General features: G+C 42.5%; 1 protein-coding gene across 5 annotated transcripts; it reads right to left on the minus strand.

Annotated features, from left to right (window-relative positions):
- Positions 1-231: 231 nt before the first annotated feature.
- Positions 232-9,410, minus strand: LOC111156758 (ribonuclease P/MRP subunit p40). 5 transcript variants are annotated; one of them, XM_022517825.1, is made up of 9 exons: positions 9,231-9,270; positions 8,231-8,326; positions 7,281-7,425; positions 5,709-5,777; positions 4,780-4,875; positions 3,724-3,849; positions 1,846-2,044; positions 1,575-1,709; positions 232-450 (listed from the first exon to the last, which is right to left on the minus strand). In XM_022517825.1, exons 3-9 carry the CDS (start codon positions 7,366-7,368, stop codon positions 252-254), a joined length of 912 nt encoding a protein of 303 aa, XP_022373533.1. In that variant the 5' UTR covers positions 7,369-7,425; positions 8,231-8,326; positions 9,231-9,270; the 3' UTR covers positions 232-251. The 5 variants fall into 5 exon arrangements, with proteins under 5 accessions (XP_022373533.1, XP_022373529.1, XP_022373532.1 ...); XM_022517821.1 differs by lacking the exon at positions 8,231-8,326 and having other exon boundaries at positions 9,231-9,410; XM_022517824.1 differs by lacking the exon at positions 9,231-9,270 and having other exon boundaries at positions 8,231-8,808.
- Between the last annotated feature and the right edge of the window lie 13,863 nt (positions 9,411-23,273).

Here is a 23,273-nt window from a genome sequence, read left to right on the forward strand (position 1 = left end):
CATGCAGTAACCCCACACCTCTGTACTTACACCAACAATGACCAGGAGTAATCAACTATGGGCTACTCACTGGATGTCAGTCCCAGCTACACTCACAGGATGGGCCCTAAGTCAAGAGCAGAATGTTAATGAATGCTGATCTAAGAAATGCCATCATCATACAAACCTGAGTGAACACACAGTCCTTTACCCTTAACAAAATCTGAAAGGAAGCACGAACATAAACAAACATGATTTTAAGTTTTGTATTTTCACGGTGGACAGTCATCATTCGCCCCAACAGCCATCTGAAGCCAATAGTCCTGATTGTTAAAAATCACAAAGTTGTATAAATGTTCTCCTCCTTTTCGAAAACCATGTTCATTTTCTCTCCACGAAACAGGACTGTCTGCAAAGCCTTGTACTGACAATGTAACCCAAGGAGCTAACTTGGGCTCATCAAAGTAGTGACTGAAAAAGAAAGATAACTCTTAACAAACAGGAAGGGCTAGGAATGTTCACATTTTTTTTTTAACTTATTCAGGATAAGTGATACTTCTGATGTTCCAATGAAGCTTAGACCTTAGTTTTTATTTAGAAGAATTAAGAGATACAAACTACATTCCTGATCCTATGTGGTGTATTCAGTAAATGTTCACCAATTACAGAATGCACAAAACCAACTTTAGAGGTTCCTATGCTCACTGCAGAATACCACATAAGATTCAAAGAGAAAAAAAACAAAACAAAACCACAAAGTGTATAGGAATAGTTTCCTGCCATTTAATAGGGCTCTTCAGTCTCTGTTAACTTAAACAATGCAGAATAATTTATTGAATTTAAAAAAATCTTTTATTATTAAGGAAAATAAAAGTATTAAACTATTAAATGAAAAAGGGTATTAGGATTAAGAAAGAAAACCCTCAAGATTTTAAAAAGTGAAGACTGATAGGTGCCTGGGTGGCTCAGGGGGGCTTATTTAAAAAAAAAAAAAAAAAAGTGAAGACTGAGAAGGCATTACGTATGCTACATGGGCTTTTCAATATGGGATCTGAGTTTCCTGACGTTAGATAAAATGTAGCATTTATATAGTACCTTCTCAAATGAAAAAACCCATACTGCCTTGTCCAATCCCTGGCACGTTAATGACGTCCAGCACTTCACAGGATGTTGGTGCCGGAACAGATCTTACACATGATCTGGATTCAAAAATGGTCAAGTGTTTTCAAAATAAAACATCTGCAGAACTCTTAACATTTAAAACAGATCATAATGTGTTCCATAGAGTACTGCTGTTTTCTTAAGTGATGTTATAACTTCCAGAGCATGACAAGAAAAATGAATAGCCTGTTTTTCAAGCAGCTGAGCTAAACTCTGCTCTCTGTCTTTTCGTAAGGACAAGTACTTGGCAGCGGCATTTTCCTATCTCCAAGGATAATTACATCATTTAAGATGATAATGTTACCACACTGTGAGCCCAAGCAAGGAAAAAGGGGGTACGTGAGAGAACACTGCGATTTGGACCAGTAGCACCGCCCCTAAAATGTCATGTGGGCACAGACAACCAAGATATAAAAGGCAAAAAGCATTCTCACCGCAACTGTTCCAAAAGGAGACAGATCTTCTCTGGAAGTATGAAACCCGTGATTGTACACAAATAAGCTTTGGCCACCACTGTGCTTGGCTGAGGACAGCAATAGGTGGATATGAAGTTATGAGGCTCGTTATTTCTGTCACACACACACAACGAAAAAAAAAGAAAATACATTTACTTCTGCTGTATGATTCATTTTCAAAGTATAAGCCGCTGTGAAGAACAAGAAGCCAGCCAGAGCCCGAGCCCGCCACCCAGGAGCCGCTACGCACAGTTCTGTGTGACTGAAGACGGCACCCAGCCAGTCCAGAAGCTCGGGAGCGCTGCAGGCCGCCTCTGGCTCCCCCTGGAGTGCGCTGCTCCGCAGGACGGGGCACTGCAGCTCTGTCACTGTGCTCAGGGCTATTTCTGGCTGATGCTCCTGAATTCGGTAATTGGAAAAGTGTGACATCACCGTGGATTCTTCTGCACCTTAAAACACACCATACAAGGTCATCTGCATCCTGAAAGCAAGTTCAGTGAATCCCTGAAACCGCCACATTCCTCACTGAGAGTTCCAGGGAGCAGGTGAGATTAAGTAACACAGAAGGGAGTTGCGCAAAGCTGTATTCAAATTAAAATAATTTAAGTTGCTTTGGGCTCCTTGTGCCAAAGTTCTGTAAACATTCATTTCCTTTCCCTTTTCCTGGAAAAGCATAATCCTTTCAGATTCAACCCCATATTAGTTTCAGCATTTGCTCTAATAAGAAAATTCTGACTTACTGAATAAAAAAAGCGCTTCTTGTGGCTAAATAAAATTAGTGAACTCTATAGACAGAGGAGTTTATTTGCATAATCTCTGTAAAGTTCCACAAGAGGAACTGAAAGAATCTCATTTAAGCTTATCTTTGAAAACCCAGTAATATCCAACTTATCTTCAAGGATTTTTCCAACAGCCTTGGAAGACAGAAATAGTGGCCCCTTAGGAGCAAAAGGCAGGCTTGCTTCATGTCCAGTGTAAGAGAAATAATCTGCTCTCCCCACCCTCCACCCCAGAGCAAAGGCCAGCAGGCTTACTGGCCAGGATAAAAGACTGGAGTTCCTGCAGTTCGAGATTCCTCTCCTATAACACAGCCCACAGCATGTGTGGTATCCCCTGGCCCACTGTGTCACCCTGTGGGTAGTGGAACCTAGTGCGTTAGTGTCAGTGGAGACTCTGGCCAGGGCCACTACTGTGAGTAATTAAATCTCAAGTCTTGTGCCTTCTGCCAGCATCCATGAGACCTTGCAGGCTAACTACTTAGCTTACAAGTGAGGAAAATCTCGGACTTTCCCCAGTTTTTGACAAGCCCTTAGAATAATTGGTGCTTTAGGAACACAGAGCTCTCCAGAACTGAAAGCACATATGGTCCTCAATGAAGACTTTGTGCAACTGCAATGTCCATCAGTCGGTCCTGTATCTCTACCCTAAGGAGGAGACAGACGCCCTGAAGCATTACAGACTGAGGACTCAGGCGAGCGGCCTGGAGCACCCAGTGACCAGAAACGTCCCACGAAGAGCGGATGGATAGGCATATTTCCCAAACTGACCTACGTGCCTTCCTGTCCTCCAAAACCGAGTACGACACCATCACAACTATGATGCTCTAACTCCTTACAATCTTGTGATGGACCAAAGCTACACTCTAAAAGGAGCAAGGCACATGGCAGTTGTCAGCACGTCACCACATCTGGTGACCAAACACCCCACTAAATTTCATGTTCGAATCAATTCCAAGTGACAACAAATTTCATTTGACATTTAATGGTATGCCTGACTTTGACCCTAAAATAATCAACAGTTTGTGTTTATAATTTGTGCTATTTTAAAACATACCACCAAGGCTGTTTGAGGTAAGGTGCAGGAAGGGAGGGGAGAAACAGTAAAAAAGTTAGCTGCATCAACACATAACCCAGGGAGATGGAGGAAGATGGCTGCCTGCCTAGATCATCCCGAGCTACGGCTCCCGGGGATGCCAGAGGGCCAGAAGCAGCTTCCCGAATAATATTTACGCACATATGTACCCAATATCCTTGACCACAGGGATGAATCACAATTCAATTCTCCATTATTCCCCTTTAATTAACAATTAGATTTCCAAATCACTGTTTTGTCCCATATTTTTCCATACCTGTATGATGCCAAGCCAAAAGAAAATCAAATTTCAATGGCTTCTTTTCTTTGAAGGACCAAGATATTCTTTCATACTTCTTAGAATTCAGGTTAAAGGATAAATCCATCAAATCAATGGAAACAACTTAAAAAAAGGAAAGAGGAATAAACAGTTCATTCATATATACACAGCCTACACTGTGGAAAAAAGTGCTGTAATCAAAAGCATCCGAATTTTTGGAAATTTTATGAATAGCAAAAATTATTTTGTTCTTGTAGTCCTTTGGTTTACCAAATCAAAACACTGCCTCTCCCAGACATTTCTAGCATTGACAGTCACAATAGCTGTTTTAAGTTCATACTTTTCTGAGGTCAAAGCCCAAGGGCAGAGGTCCCTGGGAGGTCAACCCTAATCTACCTATGGTTGTGACAGCTTCAGTCGCTCATGTTCAAGCTGAACACCATCAGCAGAACCGTAGCTCTTCACTCACGGGGGTATCTCTACTAGTAATCATAAAAACTTGACAAAAGTAAATTCTTTTTTTTTTTTTTTTTTTTTTTTTTTTAAAGATTTTATTTATTTATTTGACAGAGAGAAATCACAAGTAGGCAGAGAGGCAGGCAGAGAGAGGAGGAAGCAGGCTCCCTGTTGAGCAGAAAGCCCGATGTGGGGCTTGAACCCAGGACCTGGGATCATGACCTGAGCCGAAGGCAGCGGCTTAACCCACTGAGCCACCCAGGCGCCCCGACAAAAGTAAATTCTTTATTAAGAATAAGCTGTAGACTCTTATCTTGGGTTCATTACTTTGATTTTTAACCCCCAAAATATATGAATTTAATGGACCATTCCAATTCTGATCCTTATTAGAGGCAGCCCACAGCCAAAGAGAAACAGAAGAGCGATCTTATTCCTTCCAAAGCTCAATCGAGAGCCCCACGGGGCAGAAGTTCTAAAGACAAGAAAAGGCCATATTCCTTCTGAACAAAGAGAAGAGTGGCAATTCAAACATTTAAACTTAAATTGCTACAGGAAGATTACTGACTTATTGGAAACTGATAGGAGCATAATACTTACTAAATTTCATTACTTTTCTGCCAGAATACTTAGATGGACGACCTTGAAGACCAGTTTCTTCATAAGTATCTTTATCCAGTGATAAAATTAATTTCCCTGTAAATCAAATAATCCTCATAAAAGAGATAATAAAATATGACATGTTCTCTTACTAAAAGAAAGCACAGCCAATCGAGCAGTTAAATATGAGGATAATAAACTGCACACAAGAATTGTCTTTATGATACAAGGAGATTACTTATACATACAACCTATTTATGTACAAGGATATTTTTAACATATTATACATACAAGGATATTATTTATGACAGTGAAAACAGAAATTATCTAAATTTTTATTAAAGAACAAATAGTTAAACAAACCATGGTATACCTCTTCACTAGAATAGCTTCAAAATATTAAAAAAAGTCAGTCAGAACTATTTGCCCTGATACGGAAAGATGTCTGTGACATATTAAGAAAACAGAAAATTGAGAAACGATGTAGTACAATGTGATTTACGTTTAAAAAAAAAAAAAAAAAAAAAAAAAAAAAAAGCAAAACTCAGAGGCACCTGGGTGGCTCAGTGGGTTAAGCCTCTGCCTTCGGCTCAGGTCATGATCCCAGGGTCCTGGGATCGAGCCGGGCATCAGGCTCTCTGCTCAGCAGGGAGCCTGCTGTCCCCCTACTCCCTGCCTGCCTCTCTGCCTACTTGTGATCTCTCTCTCTGTCAAATAAATAAAATCTTTGAAAAAAAAACCCAAAAACAAGATTTATGTGTGTTTATAAATTTATAGAAAATGTCAAGAAAAATAAAAACCCACCTGTTAAAAACAGTTCATTCTAAGAAGGGGTGTGAGTGAATCATCTGGAGATTTGACTTTTTAAATTTTTTTTTTTTAACAGTATTTCTTTTAAAATTAAAGAAAGAAAAAATGAGTGTTGTTACCGTTTGGCAGGAGGGCAACAGTATTATCTTCATCGATATTTGTATTGTATGTTAGTGCATAGAACGAACCTGTAAGAGAAAGCCCAAACAAGAAATTAAGAAACAAAAAAATAAATCATACCTGCAAAAAGTTAGTGGATTCTCTTCACACGATAACGTATCTTCCAGGTGAGTAAGGGTCAATATTCACCACGGCTCCAGCTCCCTCAATAAACCTAAAACCTGGGGCGTCTGGGTGGCTCAGATGGTTAAGCGCCTGCCTTTGGCTCAGGTCGTGATCCCAGGGTCCTGGGATCGAGCTCCATGTCAGGCTCTCTGCTCAGTGGAGAGAGAGAGTCTGCTTCTCCCTCTCCCTGCTCGTGTTCTCTCTCTCAAATGAATAAATAACATCTACAAATAAATAAATAACCCTAAAACCTGCCAAGGCTGAGCTGGAGGACCCAGAGGCCACCCTCCAGCTAGTTCACACCACCACCCAGGGCCTATTTGTGCCAGGTGACTACCATCAAGCAGGAAATGGACTCAGGGTGCAGTGTGTGTCTCTGGCGGTGCTAGCAGAGAGGCACAAAGTAGAATACTGGGTGAGTGCACGTGCCCGAGAGGAAGAGTTCCAGGTAAAGATTCAAAATGTGCCATGACCTCGTGTGAGGTTAGGAAAGCCACTCAGTCTCTGTGAACCTCAGTTTTCCTCATCTGTAAAATGGGGATCACGGGCCTAACTCACAGAGCTGTTGCAAGAGTTCAACTGGTTAAGACATGTAAAAGGGTTCCTAACAGCCAGAGGCCGCATTATTAACAAAGTAGCACCCAACTTCAAAACAGATGAAAGGAATGAAGTTGACGGGACCAAAGACAACACGGCCAGCTGCACCCAAAAGAGAGGGACTGCAAGTAACTGGATTGTTCACAGCTCCCTGCAGAAGACGAACGTGGGGCCTACATCAAGAGAAGGGGTGTGCTTACTTTTAAGTTTAGTGACTTATGTAGTGAAGGGGGAAATCCCTAAAGACAGTCTAAAATACAGTTTCAAACAAGTTCTCCCTAGGAAACAAGAGGAACAAAGCAACCAACCCAGCAGATACGAATGGAAATGGGGTGAGCAGAGAGCGTCAGAGCCACAAACGAAGCAGAAGACAGGGCACCATAATGAGCACACCGCCTCATGACCAGCTGCTATGAGAGCATCAGGAGATGAACCCTTCCAGACGGCTGAGTGGGGACTGCTGGAAACACAGCGGTCTTGTGGCCACGCACCCGACAGCCGTGTATGCGAACACACAGCTCCCAAGGCTCTCTCTCCTCTCCCTGAATCCTTGTTTTAAGATGAGGGATACCTTTAAGTTACAACCTCCCTGAGCCACACTCATGGGCAAGTGTCATCAGAAAGCACCACCTAAAGAGAGCATGAGAGAAAGTACGGGGAGGAGACTGAGGGAGGGGGAATGATGCCTACACTTGACCACACAGACTATCTCTATGGAGCCCTACTTGGAGCCCTAGGATCGTGATGTGATCTGACTATACTTCTTCCTCACCTTACCACATTCATAGACACGACAAGGTTTTTCTTACCTTTCTTCACAAAGGAGTGGATGAAGTCGTGTGTAATTAACTCATGAAGAGGTAAGTTCTTCACAAAGTAATAAGGTCCAGTCTCCATGACTAGGTTTTTCAGTTCTTTTGACAGTATCCCACATTCAGGAATCAGAAATGAAACCTATTGGAATGTGTAACATAAACCAGTCTTATTTTCATGTAGATCAGCCTCCAGCTTTTAAGGATGCTATAACATATGAAGGTTGCAAAGTTTCCCCCACAGGTTTCTATAAAACTTTTTTAAGATTTTATTTCTTTATTTGACAGAGATCACAAGCAGGCAGAGGCAGGCAGAGAGTGAGAGACGGAAGCAGACTCCCTGCTGAGCAGAGAGCCCGACAGGGGGGTTGATCCCAGGACCCTGAGCTCATGACCTGAGCTGAAGGCAGAGGCTTTAACCCACTGAGCCACCCAGGCGCCCCTCTATAAGACTTTTAAGTTAATTTACCAGTCTCAGGAAAAGAGAAATTTGACAATTCACGTTTTTCATTTCTGTATTCAAACATTATAGGAAAGCTAAAGAAGCAAAAAATTAAAAAATTTAAAAATAATTAAAAAATTAATGGAAAGCTCTTGTTTGCATTTCACCTTTTGCAAATAAACCATATGTTTTATATCCTGTCCACTGCTCTAAAATTGATTTTTAGGGAAATATGGTACAATGGAATGAATATCCTCAGATTTAACCTGGTACCAGGCTGAAATCAAAGGGACTGTCCCTTAGGGCATAAGGAAATCAGAGACAGCAAGAGGCTCCTCAGACGCAGAAGTGGTCGGGGCTGTTTCTATTTTCTAGACAGAAAAATTCTACAGATCAGCCTGGGCAAGATAAGATATACACCCCGACTGCCGCCTGGGATGAGCTTTCCACCTAAAGCAAAGATGTTAAACCTAAACGGTTTCCAGTGTTATCACGTGCTCCCCACCTTGAAAAGCACTCTCCGGAAGCTCACACACCAGTCTGTTCCTGAGGGACCCGCGTCACCACCTGCGTCTCTGAGAAACTGCCACGCCAGTCAGGCCTGGGTGGAGGGAGATGAGGCTGATGAATCTCAAGTGTAAGAGGCTTAAACCGTTTCAGGTTGAGTTTTCAGAGACCTCGCCACTTCAGTGGGTCGGTGAAACCGAGCCATAGGACACTTGACTGGCATCTGGTTATTCTCCTCTTCTCTTGCTGGATGCTAGATAATTAACCTCACTGACGCCTCAGCTTACACCAAGCGCCCCCACGAGGATGCCATTTTCACGAAGCACCAGCCGACGTCAGCTCCCGGTAAAGCTCTGAAGTTGCGCTTGCAGGCAGGGCCACCGCCGCGCATTTCTACGCAAAGCTGCCGAGCTGGCGCGCTTTGGTTGGGAACCACAGAAGACAGCAGGCGAAGTGGAAACTTTGCCAGCCCTAAACCTAGCTCCCCTAAATAGTTTAGGAAAGCACGTGCTTCCTGGGTCTCTACTGGCAAGACGCTCCCACGAGGAGAGAGAATCAAGACGTGGGGAGGGGCGCCGAGTCCGGCCCCGATTTTCCGCCGACCCACGGGTCCACGTCGCACCCATCACTCGCTTTATAACTCCCCAGGTTCGGCCCCCACTTTCACTTTCCACCCGGAAAAGCGCTCCACCAGCGGCAGGATCAAAGTAACAGCAGCGGTTTGGTACCCGCCGGAGGTACGCCGCCCAGCCCCTCCCCACAGAGGAGAGGACCTGCCCCCGCCCCCGGCGAATCCTGGGAGTTGTAGTCCTGCAGATCCGCAAGCGACCAGCTCGGAGCAGTGAAGAGATTACAATTCCCAATATTCCTGGCGAGGAGCCCCGCCCCACTGCGCGGGGAGGGCGGGCCCGCCGCTCAGCCGAGCGGGACCTTCCCCAAACCTCTCCAGCTTCCGGAAATGAAGCGATGCATGAGAGGCCCACGGAGGCCGAACTCACCCTGTAGTTGTGATAGTGCGTCTCCACAAGATGCCGGTGGCGCGACTTGTCATGGCCGAAGTTGGATTTCTCGCAGACCAGCAAATGCCGGGGGACTTGTCGCAGTCGGCGCAGAGTGGCCATGCTCTCTCCCTGGCTCCGGCTCTGGGCGAGCTGGGTGCACTCCGCCCCGCCCTTCGTCCCGCCCCGCGAGCATGCGCAGTGCGGCCGCGCCGAGCAGGTTGAGGTGGCCCGGGCTCCTGTTCTGGCCAGAGGTGAGGCGAGCCCTTGGTTTAGAAGCCTTAGCAGAAGCCTGCCATCGGTACCTGAAACCGCATATTCATTACCTAAAATGGAAATACCTGGCACCTGCAAACCTGGAACTTGCCTTTTCAAACCCATCTTTCTCGCCTTGCCCTCCCTTGCTGCCGTCTCTTGCCGAAAATCCTTCTTTTGGTCCTTCCGAAAAAATTAAGGAACTCTGTGCAGGAAGAGAATACACAGTTTCTGTTGTCTGCCCTACAAGGACCAAGGCTCCTTCGGAACCACTTTAAGATTCCTTCTTAAAAGTCCCATCCGAACGGTTACGGGGGGTTGCAGTGAGAATTCATTTTTCCATAATTTTTCTGATCAGGGACTGCGTTAGTGCGTGCATCTCAAACTGGAGTGTGCACAGACCCAGTTCTGGGCAGCATGGATGCAAAACAGCAGACTGTAGCACAACTTTCTGGAACACCAATTTTACTATAAGATTTGAAATAACCAAAGTTAAGTAATTTATAAGGTAAGCATTTAAGAATTTTAAACTGAGACAAGGCTGGGAAGTTCTGCCAGGTAATGTCAGTCACCTGTGCCTGAAATGTCAGCCGTTCTCTGAGAAAACTAAGAAAAACATATTTCCCGTTATTTTAAATGGGAAAAATTATAAGAAGTAGGTCAACTGAAAATTTCTGCCAATTTTCTAAATCACAGTATGGCATCTAGATATGTTACAGCTGTCATATTAGGATATAAAATGCTTAAAACATTACTCCTTGGTAACCTCAACCTGAAGTAGCAGTGGCCTCTCTTAGATGATCATCAGATGTGTACACCTTTGCTGATATTCCAAATTTTGGAAAGTGACTGGTGTGATTTTATGGCTTACCGATTGCATTTGGAACCAATGTGAAGGTTTTCTTGCAAGCCATTTCGTTTAAAGTGTTTTATTAAGGGGGCACCTGGGTGGCTCAGTGGGTTGAGCCTCTGCCTTCGGCTCAGGTCATGATCACAGGGTCCTGGGATCGAGTCCCGCATCTGGCTCTCTGCTCAGCAGGGAGCCTGCTTCCCTCCTCCCTCTCTCTCTCTCTCTCTCTCTCTCTCTCTCTGCCTGCCTCTCTGCCTATTTGTGGTCTCTCTCTGTCAAATAAATAAATAAGATCTTTAAAAAAATGTTTTATTAAATAGTTTTGAAAACTCAATATAAATTATATCAGCTGAAAACACACAGGTGACCAGCCACTATGCAGTTTGGGCATTCCTAACTGAAGTGTCTTCAAGGGAGAACAGTACTTGAGGATATGTTCTGGGGTCGGGTGTGCCTGTATTATGAAACAGAAGGCAAAAATCTCGTTTATTTTAAAGACTAAAGCTGTAGCTTCAAGTAAATTTGGGACTTAAGACCTTTCAGCCTACCCCCACGGTGTTTTGGAGTTCTGTCTGTAATGAATCATTGATTTCTCCTTGCCTGCTGGGTCATTTCTATCAGTATACACACATGCCTTAATGTTGTGCATTAAGCAGAACACCTCTTTTGTCCCTGAATTCCTCTTCATTCTCATCATTGTGTTTCTCTGCTCGATTAGAGCCTCCTCTCTGCATTGTCTCCTGAGCCCATTCTGTTCTAGCTTTCCTCTGCACTATTTAACTGACTTGGCTTTTACCAAGGTACCAATGATTTCCATTTTTGCCAAATTCAAGGCCAAGTTTCTGTTCTTATCTCTGTCTTTTAGATGCACTTGATACAGATGATACAGTTGAACACTTCTTCCTTTGTATTAACTATATCTTCTTTTTTTCTGTGTTCTTATACTCCAGTGCTCTGGCATCTGGGGCCTCACTGACCAGGGTGGGACTACCCCTTCCAGGGTTAGCTAATTCCTAAAGATAGCAAATAACTTGGGCAGTGAGCATGCCTTTCATTCGCAAACCAACTAATCTGGAGTTGACACCCTGAAATACCTCTTCTGTGAATTGTCACCCTCTTCCCCTGTCCTAATAACCCTAGGGCCGGGTACTAGATAACTGGGGATAGTCTACATTCCAAAGCCCACAGAAATTCTTCAAACCAGCCAATTCTAAACGTACCTCGTCTGTTCACCCTGCCTCACCCATCCCTTCCCATAATAAAAGCTCTGAGGGATACTCTCCCCTCACTCCCCCTGCCTCCTGACCAACCCAGATGCACTTGGCTTCCTGTGGTCACTCTGCGTGGCCTGCCATTCCTCCCGATTGTAGGGAACTGTAAGTAAAAACTTCATCCTTTAGGACAGTCATTTGCCATACCTGCTAGAACAAATCCCTGGGTACGTGTGAAAACGTTCCTTGAAACACTTACCTCTGGAGTTTTGAGAACCTCCCTGCTGCTGGGCTCCCTCCCGTCTGACTCTACCTTCCTCCCCCTCCTCTAGATCTCTGGTGATCCTTACCCTCCACCCGTCTCTTTCCTGCCCTCTCCTCTCAGAGTGATCCCAGGTGGTCTCACGGCTTTCAGTGCCATCTGTCTCCTGAGAGCCATGAGGCTTGGGTGCTCATCTGTGGGGTGGAGGGAGGGGGGCACCCAGGCGCCATTCCTGACTCTTCTTCCCATCTCACCCCATATGTGATCCCACAAGGTCTGTGGCTTGTTGGTTCTGCCTGCAGCAGGCATCGTGATTACAAACTCTTCTGGCTGCATTTCCAGTTCCAGCCACCTTCCCCTCTCCTCTCTCAGTCCGCTGCCAACCACAGGCTCCTACCCACCTCCCTGCTTCCCTCCTGCAGCCTCTTCACTCAGCATCCAGGCTGACTTCCCAAAAACTTGGAAAATGTGATACAGACATAGTTCATTTTGTTGCACTTCACTTTACTGCACTTTGCAGATACTGTGTTTTTAATAAATTGAAGTTTGTGGCAACCCTGTGTCGAGGAACTCGGTGCTATTTTTCCAAGAGCATCTGCTTCTTTTCTGTAACTGTGTTGTATTTTGGTAATTTTCACAATATTTCTAACTACTTCTTTATTTGCTATGGAGCTCTGTGATCAGTGATCACAACTCTGAAAGCTCAGATGATGGTTAGCATTTTCTGGCAATAAATAATTTTTTAATCAACGTATATACTTTTTAGGCGTAATGCTATTATATACTTAATAGATTACAGTATAGTGTAAACATAACTTTTTTTTACATATTTTTTATATATTTTTTAATTAATTTTATTTTTTATAAACATATATTTTTATCCCCAGGGGTACAGGTCTGTGAATCGCCAGGTTTACACACTTCACAGCACTCACCGTAGCACATACCCTCCCCAATGTCCATAACCCCACCCTCCCTCTCCCAACCCCCCTCCCCCCATCAACCCTCAGTTTGTTTTGTGAGATTAAGAGTCACTTATGGTTTATCTCCCTCCCAATCCCATCTTGTTTCATTTACTCTTCTACTACCCCATTAACCCCCCATGTTGCATCTCCTCTCCCTCATATCAGGGAGATCATATGATAGTTGTCTTTCTCCGATTGACTTATTTCGCTAAGCATGATACCCTCTAGTTCCATCCACGTTGTCGCAAATGGCAAGATTTCATTTCTTTTGATGGCTGCATAGTATTCCATTGTGTATATATACCACATCTTCTTTATCCATTCATCTGTTGATGGACATCTAGGTTCTTTCCATAGTTTGGCTATTGTAGACATTGCTGCTATAAACATTCGGGTGCAAGTGCCCCTTCGGATCACTACGTTTGTATCTTTAGGGTAAATACCCAGCAGTGCAATTGCTGGGTCATAGGGTAGTTCTATTTTCAACTTTTTGATGAACCTCCATGCTGTTTTCCAGAGTGGTTGCACCAGCTTGCATTCCCACCAACAGTGTAGGAGGGTTCCCCTTTCTCCGCATCCTTGCCAGCATCTGTCATTTCCTGACTTGTTAATTTTAGCCATTCTGACTGGTGTGAGGTGATATCTCATTGTGGTTTTGATTTGTATTTCCCTGATGCCGAGTGATGTGGAGCACTTTTTCATGTGTCTGTTGGCCATCTGGATGTCTTCTTTGCAGAAATGTCTGTTCATGTCCTCTGCCCATTTCTTGATTGGATTATTTGTTCTTTGGGTGTTGAGTTTGCTAAGTTCTTTATAGATTTTGGACACTAGCCCTTTATCTGATATGTCATTTGCAAATATCTTCTCCCATTCTGTCAGTTGTCTTTTGGTTTTGTTCACTGTTTCCTTTGCTGTGCAAAAGCTTTTGATCTTGATAAAATCCCAGTAGTTCATTTTTGCCCTTGCTTCCCTTGCCTTTGGCGATGTTCCTAGGAAGATGTTGCTGTGGCCGAGGTCGAAGAGGTTGCTGCCTGTGTTCTCCTCAAGGATTTTGATGGATTCCTTTCTCACATTGAGGTACTTCATCCATTTTGAGTCTATTTTCGTGTGTGGTGTAAGGAAATGATCCAATTTCATTTTTCTGCATGTGGCTGTCCAATTTTCCCAACACCATTTATTGAAGAGGCTGTATTTTTTCCATTGGACATTCTTTCCTGCTTTGTCGAAGATTAGTTGACCATAGAGTTGAGGGTCTATTTCTGGGCTCTCTATTCTGTTCCATTGATCTATGTGTCTGTTTTTGTGCCAGTACCATGCTGTCTTGATGATGACAGCTTTGTAATAGAGCTGGAAGTCCAGAATTGTGATGCCACCAACTTTGGCTTTCTTTTTCAATATTCCTTTGGTTATTCGAGGTCTTTTCTGGTTCCATATAAATTTTAGGATTATTTGTTCCATTTCTTTGAAAAAAATGGATGGTACTTTGATAGGAATTGCATTAAATGTGTAGAATGCTTTAGGTAGCATAGACATTTTCACAATATTTATTCTTCCAACCCAGGAGCATGGAACATTTTTCCATTTCTTTGTGTCTTCCTCAATTTCTTTCATGAGTACTTTATAGTTTTCTGTGTATAGTTTCTTAGTCTCTTTGGTTAGGTTTATTCCTAGGTATCTTATAGTTTTGGGTGCAATTGTAAATGGGATTGACTCCTTAATTTCTCTTTCTTCTGTCTTGTTGTTGGTGTAGAGAAATGTAACTGATTTCTGTGCATTGATTTTATATTCTGACACTTTACTGAATTCCTGTACAAGTTGTAGCAGTTTTGGAGTGGAGTCTTTTGGGTTTTCCACATATAGTATCATATCATCTGTGAAGAGTGATAGTTTGACTTCTTCTTTGCCGATTTGGATGCCTTTAATTTCCTTTTCTTGTCTGATTGCTGAGGCTAGGACTTCTAGTACTATGTTGAATAGCAGTGGTGATAACGGACATCCCTGCCGTGTTCCTGACCTTAGTGAAAAAGCTTTCAGTTTTTCTCCATTGAGAATGATATTTGCAGTGGGTTTTTCATAGATGGCTTTGATAATATTGAGGTATGTGCCCTCTATCCCTACACTTTGAAGAGTTTTGATCAGGAAGGGATGCTGTACTTTGTCAAATGCTTTTTCAGCATCTATGGAGAGTATCATATGGTTCTTGTTCTTTCTTTTATTAATGTGTTGTATCACATTGATTGATTTGCGGATGTTGAACCAACCTTGCAGCCCTGGAATAAATCCCACTTGGTCGTGGTGAATAATCCTTTTAATGTACTGTTGGATCCTATTGGCTAGTATTTTGGCGAGAATTTTTGCATCTGTGTTCATCAAGGATATTGGTCTGTAGTTCTCTTTTTTGATGGGATCCTTGTCTGGTTTTGGGATCAAGGTGATGCTGGCCTCATAAAATGAGTTTGGAAGTTTTCCTTCCATTTCTATTTTTTTGGAACAGTTTCAGGAGAATAGGAATTAGTTCTTCTTTAAATGTTTGGTAGAATTCCCCCGGGAAGCCGTCTGGCCCTGGGCTTTTGTTTGTTTGGAGATTTTTGATGACTGTTTCAATCTCCTTACTGGTTATGGGTCTGTTCAGGCTTTCTATTTCTTCCTGGTTCAGTTGTGGTGGTTTATATGTCTCTAGGAATGCATCCATTTCTTCCAGATTGTCAAATTTGTTGGCGTAGAGTTGCTCATAGTATGTTCTAATAATTGTCTGTATTTCTTTGGTGTTCGTTGTGATCTCTCCTCTTTCATTCATGTTTTTATTTATTTGGGTCCTTTCTCTTTTTTGATAAGTCTGGCCAGGGGTTTATCAATCTTATTAATTCTTTCAAAGAACCAGCTCCTAGTTTCGTTGATTTGCTCTATTGTTTTTTTGGTTTCTGTTTCATTGATTTCTGCTCTGATCTTTATGATTTCTCTTCTCCTGCTGGGTTTAGGGTTTCTTTCTTGTTCTTTCTCCAGCTCCTTTAGGTGTAGGGTTAGGTTGTGTACCTGAGACCTTTCTTGTTTCTTTTTTTTTTTTTTAAAGATTTTATTTATTTATTTGAGAGAGAGACAGTGAGAGAGAGCATGAGCAAGGAGAAGGTCAGAGAGAGAAGCAGACTCCCCGTGGAGCTGGGAGCCCAATGCGGGACTCGATCCCGGGACTCCAGGATCATGACCTGAGCCGAAGGCAGTCGTCCAACCAACTGAGCCACCCAGGCGTCCCACCTTTCTTGTTTCTTGAGAAAGGCTTGTACCGCCATATATTTTCCTCTCAGGACTGCCTTTGTTGTGTCCCACAGATTTTGAACCGTTGTGTTTTCATTATCATTTGTTTCCATGAATTTTTTCAATTCTTCTTTAATTTCCTGGTTGACCCATTCATTCTTTAGAAGAATGCTGTTTAGTCTCCATGTATTTGGGTTCTTTCCAAATTTCCTCTTGTGATTGAGTTCTAGCTTCAGAGCATTGTGGTCTGAAAATATGCAGGGAATGATCCCAATCTTTTGATACTGGTTGAGACCTGATTTAGGACCGAGGATGTGATCTATTCTGGAGAATGTTCCATGTGCACTAAAGAAGAATGTGTATTCTGTTGCTTTGGAATGAAATGTTCTGAATATATCTGTGATGTCCATCTGGTCCAGTGTGTCATTTAAGGCCTTTATTTCTTTGTTGATCTTTTGCTTGGATGATCTGTCCATTTCAGTGAGGGGAGTGTTAAAGTCCCCTACTATTATTGTATTATTGTTGATGTGTTTCTTTGATTTTGTTATTAATTGGTTTATATAGTTGGCTGCTCCCACGTTAGGGGCATAGATATTTAAAATTGTTAGAACTTCTTGTTGGACAGATCCTTTGAGTATGATATAGTGTCATTCCTCATCTCTTATTATAGTCTTTGGCTTAAAATCTAATTGATCTGATATAAGGATTGCCACTCCTGCTTTCTTTTGATGTCCATTAGCATGGTAAATTCTTTTCCACCCCCTCACTTTAAATCTGGAGGTGTCTTCAGGTTTAAGATGAGTTTCTTGTAGGAAACATATAGATGGGTTTTGTTTTTTTATCCATTCTGATACCCTGTGTCTTTTGATTGGGGCATTTAGCCTATTAACATTCAGGGTAACTATTGAGAGATATGAATTTAGTGCCATTGTATTGCCTGTAAGGTGACTGTTATTGTATATTGTTTCTGTTCCTTTCTGATCTACTACTGTTAGGGTCTCTCTTTGCTTAGAGGACCCCTTTCAGTATTTCCTGTAGAGCTGGTTTGGTGTTTGCAAATTCTTTCAGTTTTTGTTTGTCCTGGAAGCTTTTAATCTCTCCTTCTATTTTCAATGATAGCCTAGCTAGATATAGTATTCTTGGCTGCATGTTTTTCTCATTTAGTGCTCTGAATATATCATGCCAGCTCTTTCTGGCCTGCCAGGTCTCTGTGGATAAGTCTGCTGCCAATCTAATGTTTTTACCATTGTATGTTACAGACTTCTTTTCCCGGGCAGCTTTCAGGATTTTCTCTTTGTCACTAACACTTGTAAATTTTACTATTAGGTGACAGGGTGTGGACCTATTCTTATTGATTTTGAGTGGGGTTCTCTGAACCTCCTGGATTTTGATGGTTGTTCCCTTTGCCATATTGGGGAAATTCTCTCCAATAATTCTCTCCAATATACCTTCTCCTCCCCTCTCTCTTTCTTCGTCTTCTGGAATCCCAATTATTCTAATGTTGTTTCGTCTTATGGTGTCACTTATCTCTCTTCTGCCCTCGTGGTCCAGTAGCTGTTTGTCCCTCTTTTGCTTAGCTTTATTCTCTGTCATTTGGTCTTCTATATCGCTAATTCTTTCTTCTGCCTCATTTATCCTAGCAGTGAGAGCCTCCATTTTTGATTGCACCTCATTAATAGCTTTTTTGATTTCAACTTGGTTAGATTTTAGTTCTTTTATTTCTCCAGAAAGGGCTTTTATATCTCCCGAGAGGGTTTCTCTAATATCTTCCATGCCTTTTTCGAGCCCGGCTAGAACCTTGAGAATCGTCATTCTGAACTCTAGATCTGACATATTACCAATGTCTGTATTGATTAGGTCCCTAGCCTTTGGTACTGCCTCTTGTTCTTTTTTTTGTGGTGAATTTTTCTGCCTTGTCATTTTGTCCAGATAAGAGTATATGAAGGAGCAAGTAAAATACTAAAAGGGTGGCAACAACCCCAGGAAAATATGCTTTAGCCAAATCAGAAGAGATCCCAAATCGTGAGGGGGGAGAAAGGGGATAAAAAGGTTCAGAAAGAAAAAAAAAAAAAAAAGAAACAATTAAAAAAAGAAAACCAATAAAGAAAAAATATAAAAAGGAAAATATATATATATATATATTAGAAAAACTAGTTAAAAAACGTTAAAAAAGAAAAAGGTAAAAGTTAAAAAAATTTAGCAGAAGAAGAGAAAAATAATTGAAAAAGAAAAAAAATTAAATTAACTGCAAGGCTAAAGAATCATGGGGAGAAAGCCATGAGTTCCGTGCTTTGCTTTCTCCTCCTCTGGAATTCCGCTGCTCTCCTTGGTATTGAAACTGCACTCCTTGGTAGGTGAACTTGGTCCTGGCTGGGCTTCTTGTTGATCTTCTGGGGGAGGGGCCTGTTGTAGTGATTCTCAAGTGTCTTTGCCCCAGGCGGAGTTGCACCGCCCTTACCAGGGGCCGGGCTGAGTAATGCGCTCGGGTTTGCTTTCGGGAGCTTTTGTTCCCTGAGCGCTTTCCGTAGAGTTCCGGAGGGCGGGAATGAAGATGGCGGCCTCCCAGTCTCTGGCCTGGAGGAGCCGAGAGCCCGGGGCCCCACTCCTCAGCGCGCCCCCAGAGAACAGCGCCCAATTACTCCCGTCACCGTGGCCTCCGGCTGCGCTCTGAGCTGACCGAGCCTGCAACCGGTTCAAGGTAACCCCGAGCTGTGAGCTCACTCCTCGGCTCTGTCTCTGTAGCCGGCTTCCCCGTTCTAATACGTGTAAGCTCTGCGACACTCAGACACCCCCGATCCTTCTGTGACCCTGCGGGACCTGAGGCCGCGCTGACCCCACGTGGGCTTCCCCCCGGTTAAGCCTCTGGAGCGATGTCCCTCAGCGGAACAGACTTTTAAAAGTCCCGATTTTGTGCTCCGTTGCTCCGCCGCTTGCCGGGAGCCGGCCCCTCCCCCCGCGGTCTATCTTCCCGTCGCTTTGGACTCACTTCTCCGCCAGTCCTACCTTTCAGAAAGTGGTTGATTTTCTGTTTCTAGAATTGCTGTTCTTCTTCTCTTCGATCTCCCGTTGGGTTTGTAGGTGTTTGCACTCTTAAGATAAGCTATCTAGCTGATCTCCCGCTACCTGAAGTAGTCTCAGCCTGCTACTTCTCCGCCATCTTGACTCCTCCCTCCCCTTTTTTTTTTACATATTTTATTTATTTATTTGAGAGACAGAACCAGCAGAGGGAAGAGCAGAGGCAGGGAGAGAGAGAACCAGAGGAGAAAAGAATCTCAAACAGACTCCTCACTGAGTGTGTGGAGCCCAACACAGGTCTGCATCTCACAACCCTGAGATCATGACCTAGGCTGAAGCCAAGAGTCAGACACTTAGCCAACTGACCTACTCAGGCATCCCGAAGCATAACTTTTACATGCACTGGGAAACCAGGAAATTTATTCGACTCACTTTATGTGGTTGGCTAGAATCAAATCTGCAATATCTCTGAGGTAGGCCTCTGTATACTACCGAACCCCTGTTTCAATCCTTCCTGGCTTTAAACTGGATTTTCAGTGCAGTAGAGTACAAGGTTAGATAACCTGGTCCTGGCCTCTCTCTACACCTCATCTCCTACCCTTGCTTGTTCATACTATTATTTATCTGACTTTCTGGTATCTAGAGCTAAAAAAATCTTAGTTGACAAACAGGTATTAGATCATAGATTTGAGAAAAAGTCTAAGGATAATGGCCCAAGAATGGCACAAATAAATAATAAAGAAAGAAAAGCACAGGAAACAAAACATAACTGATTTGTATACATACACCCCAAAGAATATAGTAAGAAAATGAATTTTTAAAAGGGAAGCCAACAGCCTTGCAAAAAGCAAAAAAAAAAAAAAAAAAAAGAAACAAAACACAAAAAACTTTTGATTATATTCTAACAACACAGAAATACATTTAGTAAATCTAAAAGGACAACAGTTTTACACATCACATTTTGGGGCTACAATGCAATAAAATGAGAAGTACAGAAACAATTTAAATATGCTCAACTCTGAAAATGTTAGAATATTATTTTACATAAATTAATGCCAGGGTCAGTTTGCAAATTCAAAACACAGTACCTATAAATATACAGCTGACCTTTGAACAACATGGAGGTTAGGATGCTGACACTCCCCTACCCCATGCAGTCAGCATCTAACTTTTGACTCTCCCCAAACTTAATTACTAATAGCCTACCGTTGACTAGAAGCCTTACTGAGAACACTGAGAATGTTAACAATAAATGAACACATATTTTGGGTATGTGTATTTATACTATATTCTTACAATAAAGGAAACTAGAGAAAAAGTGTTAAAATAATGAAGGAAAATATATTTACAGTACTGTACTGTAAGAATCCACCGATAACTGGACCTGCACACTTCAAACCCTGTCTTATTCAATGGTACGTGCAAATATATTGGATCTATATTGCTGAGAGCTCCTGGGTATGTTCATCAGAATGCGGTACTAACATGGAATCACTTAACATCATTCCATTACAGGTGGGAGTGGCAGGGAAGGTGGTGCTGGGAGCTGTAGCTCTCGAAGACCCTGGTGGTAAATCAGAGGGCTCCCCTCCTGCCAAACCTAAACTTGACCTCACAGTCCTTTTAGCTTTTCAAGCTCCAGGTAGCTGCCACAAATGCACGGGTGTTGGCATACAAGATCGAAAGTACCCCCTGCCGGCAGGCAGCTTGGAAACTGGACCCAGCAGCTGCAGTGGAAAACGTCCATGGCCCCCAAGAAGGGTATGTGATCCCCCCGAGCGAGGACTTGAATCGCTGGTGTTCTGGGAAGGGCTCAGAGCCGGACTGCTTCCTGTCCTCTCCCTCTGGCTGGTTGGAATTTGGTGGAGCACAACACACATATTAACAATGGCAACTATGTGGACTGTGTCCAAGTGTACAGTGGAAGTGTACAAATGAAATATACAAATGAAGGAGTATTTTAAAAACAGAACACAACGTTATATGTCAATTTTATCTCAATAAAGCTGGGAAAAAAGGACACAAAACAGTCACACCGTCTGACTAAAGCTCTGTCACATATGTTCAAATAACAATTTTGGAAGAGAATTTGGAAATGGTTGACATTTTTTATAAAGCTCATTCTTTTATTTTGTTTAAAGTGAAAAAACATATGTTTAGAAGTAAATTGGTATGTAAAAAATGTAAATCTTAGCAATCCAGGAACTTCATATATCTAAGATGAGGCATTTCTGTGTACCTCGGGTTTTGCTGTAATGTGAAACTGTTAATCCATAATGCAGGTGATGAAATAATACACATTAACAGAGAAAGGAGCAATCACTATAATTTTATATATAATTATCAGTAATTACGTAATAATAGTTTATATATTACATATGCAATATTGGACACCTATAATGAATCAGGCACTACTCCAAGTACTTTATATTGATTATCTCAAAAGAATCCTCTCTGAGGCAGGTTTTAGTATCTTCAACTTAAAGGCTAATTAGTAAACAATGCATAGAATTGAATAAGAGATTTTAAAAACATGAAAAGCTCTCAAAAAATAAGATGTGGGAAGAGAAACAGGAGTGGCAGAAGTATATTTGGCACATACATCTATAGAAAGTCTAGAGACTTGAAAAGCTAAACAATATACTATATTTAGGGAGATATATGTACCAAAACTATCATGAAATTGGAATAATAATTTTTTTAAAACTTCAGAAGAATGACCTATCTAGGAGGGGATGCAAAGAGTTATATTTGGGAAGGGCCATGGAGATGGTGTCAAAGGTAATGGTAAAATTTGTTAAGCAAGTGGCAGGTAAAGAATGTTTATCTGGGGACACCCAGGTGGCTCAGTCAGTTAAGCATCTGCCTTCAGCTCAGGTCATGATCCCAGGGTCCTGGGATTGAGCCCTTCCACCTGCTTTGTCCTGTTTCTCAGTCTCTCTCTCAAATAAATAAATAAATAAATAAATAAAATCTTTTAAAAATATGTGTAAACCATGTAATTTTATACGTGTAGTTTATAATTTGTAAAAAAAATTTTAAATTGCCTTCTTGAGATACAATTCATGTGCTGTATAATTCATTCATTTAAAGTGTATAATTTAATAGTTTTTAGTCTGTGCACAGACGTGTGTAACTGGCACCAGTCAGTTTTGGGTCCTTTTCTTCAGGTCAAAAAGAAACTCTGTGTAGCTGCTTCACTCCCACGTGCCTTCCCTGGCCCCACGCATCCATGCGTCTTCTTTCCGTCCCTCTAGATTTGTCTTTCCTGGACAGTTCATACAAATGGAGTCCTATAATAGTCTCTTGGGACTCACTTCTTTAATTTAGCATAATGTTCTCAAGCTTCGTCCAAGTTGCAGCAGGGCTCGGTAGGTACTTCATTCCTTTCTATGGCTGGCACAATAAAACTTTGTCTTGAATGCTCGTGCTTGGAGAAAAGTAGCGTAAGTAGAAGGAAATGTGAATTTCTCTGCAGATTCTAAAGGCTCTTAAACGACTTCTGGGGTCTCTAGAAGTGGATGGCACTATTTCCCGTTCTAGAACATGACTTCCTTGTTTTCCAGATCTGTGGAATATTAAGCTGTGGGGAGAATGTTTGATTGTGAAGTGAATGTGAATGAGGCAGAGCGTGGTAGAAGAGTTCTTCTATGAGCAAAAGCAGACAAGAACTGCTGCAAGATGTACAGCAGGAGGGGCAAGGAGGAAAGGGGAGAGGGATGCAAACTGCTCAAAGTAGAAGGAACAGAGCTATGAGCAGAGGAAGGCAGAATAAAAGGTGGGAGGACAGCTGGGACAGACTGAGGGAAGGGAGATGGCGATGAAGTAAGAACTTTGGGTGAGAGAAATCCTTGAATTCTCCCACAGCTGGAGGCATCGCCCTGGGGCTGGGGAGCAGGGCGTGGGAAAGTCCCAGGAAGAGTGGGTATACAGGTGGCATCAGTGTGCTTCTGGACATCCATCCACAGCACCAGGTCTGGAACTTACCTGTATTTGGCCTCCATGCGCATTGGAAATATTCTTTTATCCAGTCAGCAAGCTCTGAATTAAGCTGCTATTGGCCAGACACTGTGCTAAGCCCCAGAGAGACGATCTTTACCCCAGCTCTGAGGGTCTTGCCAGGTCATGGGAACAAAATTGGTTATATCTTTTCCATCTCCCCACAGTTCCTGGAAGAGTATTCTTTGCAGAATGGGCAGTTTCGCAATTATTATTAATAATTGAAGTAAGGAA

The sequence above is a fragment of the Enhydra lutris genome, unplaced genomic scaffold (assembly GCF_002288905.1).
Source record: "Enhydra lutris kenyoni isolate GAN:26980312 unplaced genomic scaffold, ASM228890v2 scaffoldscaffold48, whole genome shotgun sequence".
Lineage (NCBI taxonomy): Eukaryota > Metazoa > Chordata > Mammalia > Carnivora > Mustelidae > Enhydra > Enhydra lutris.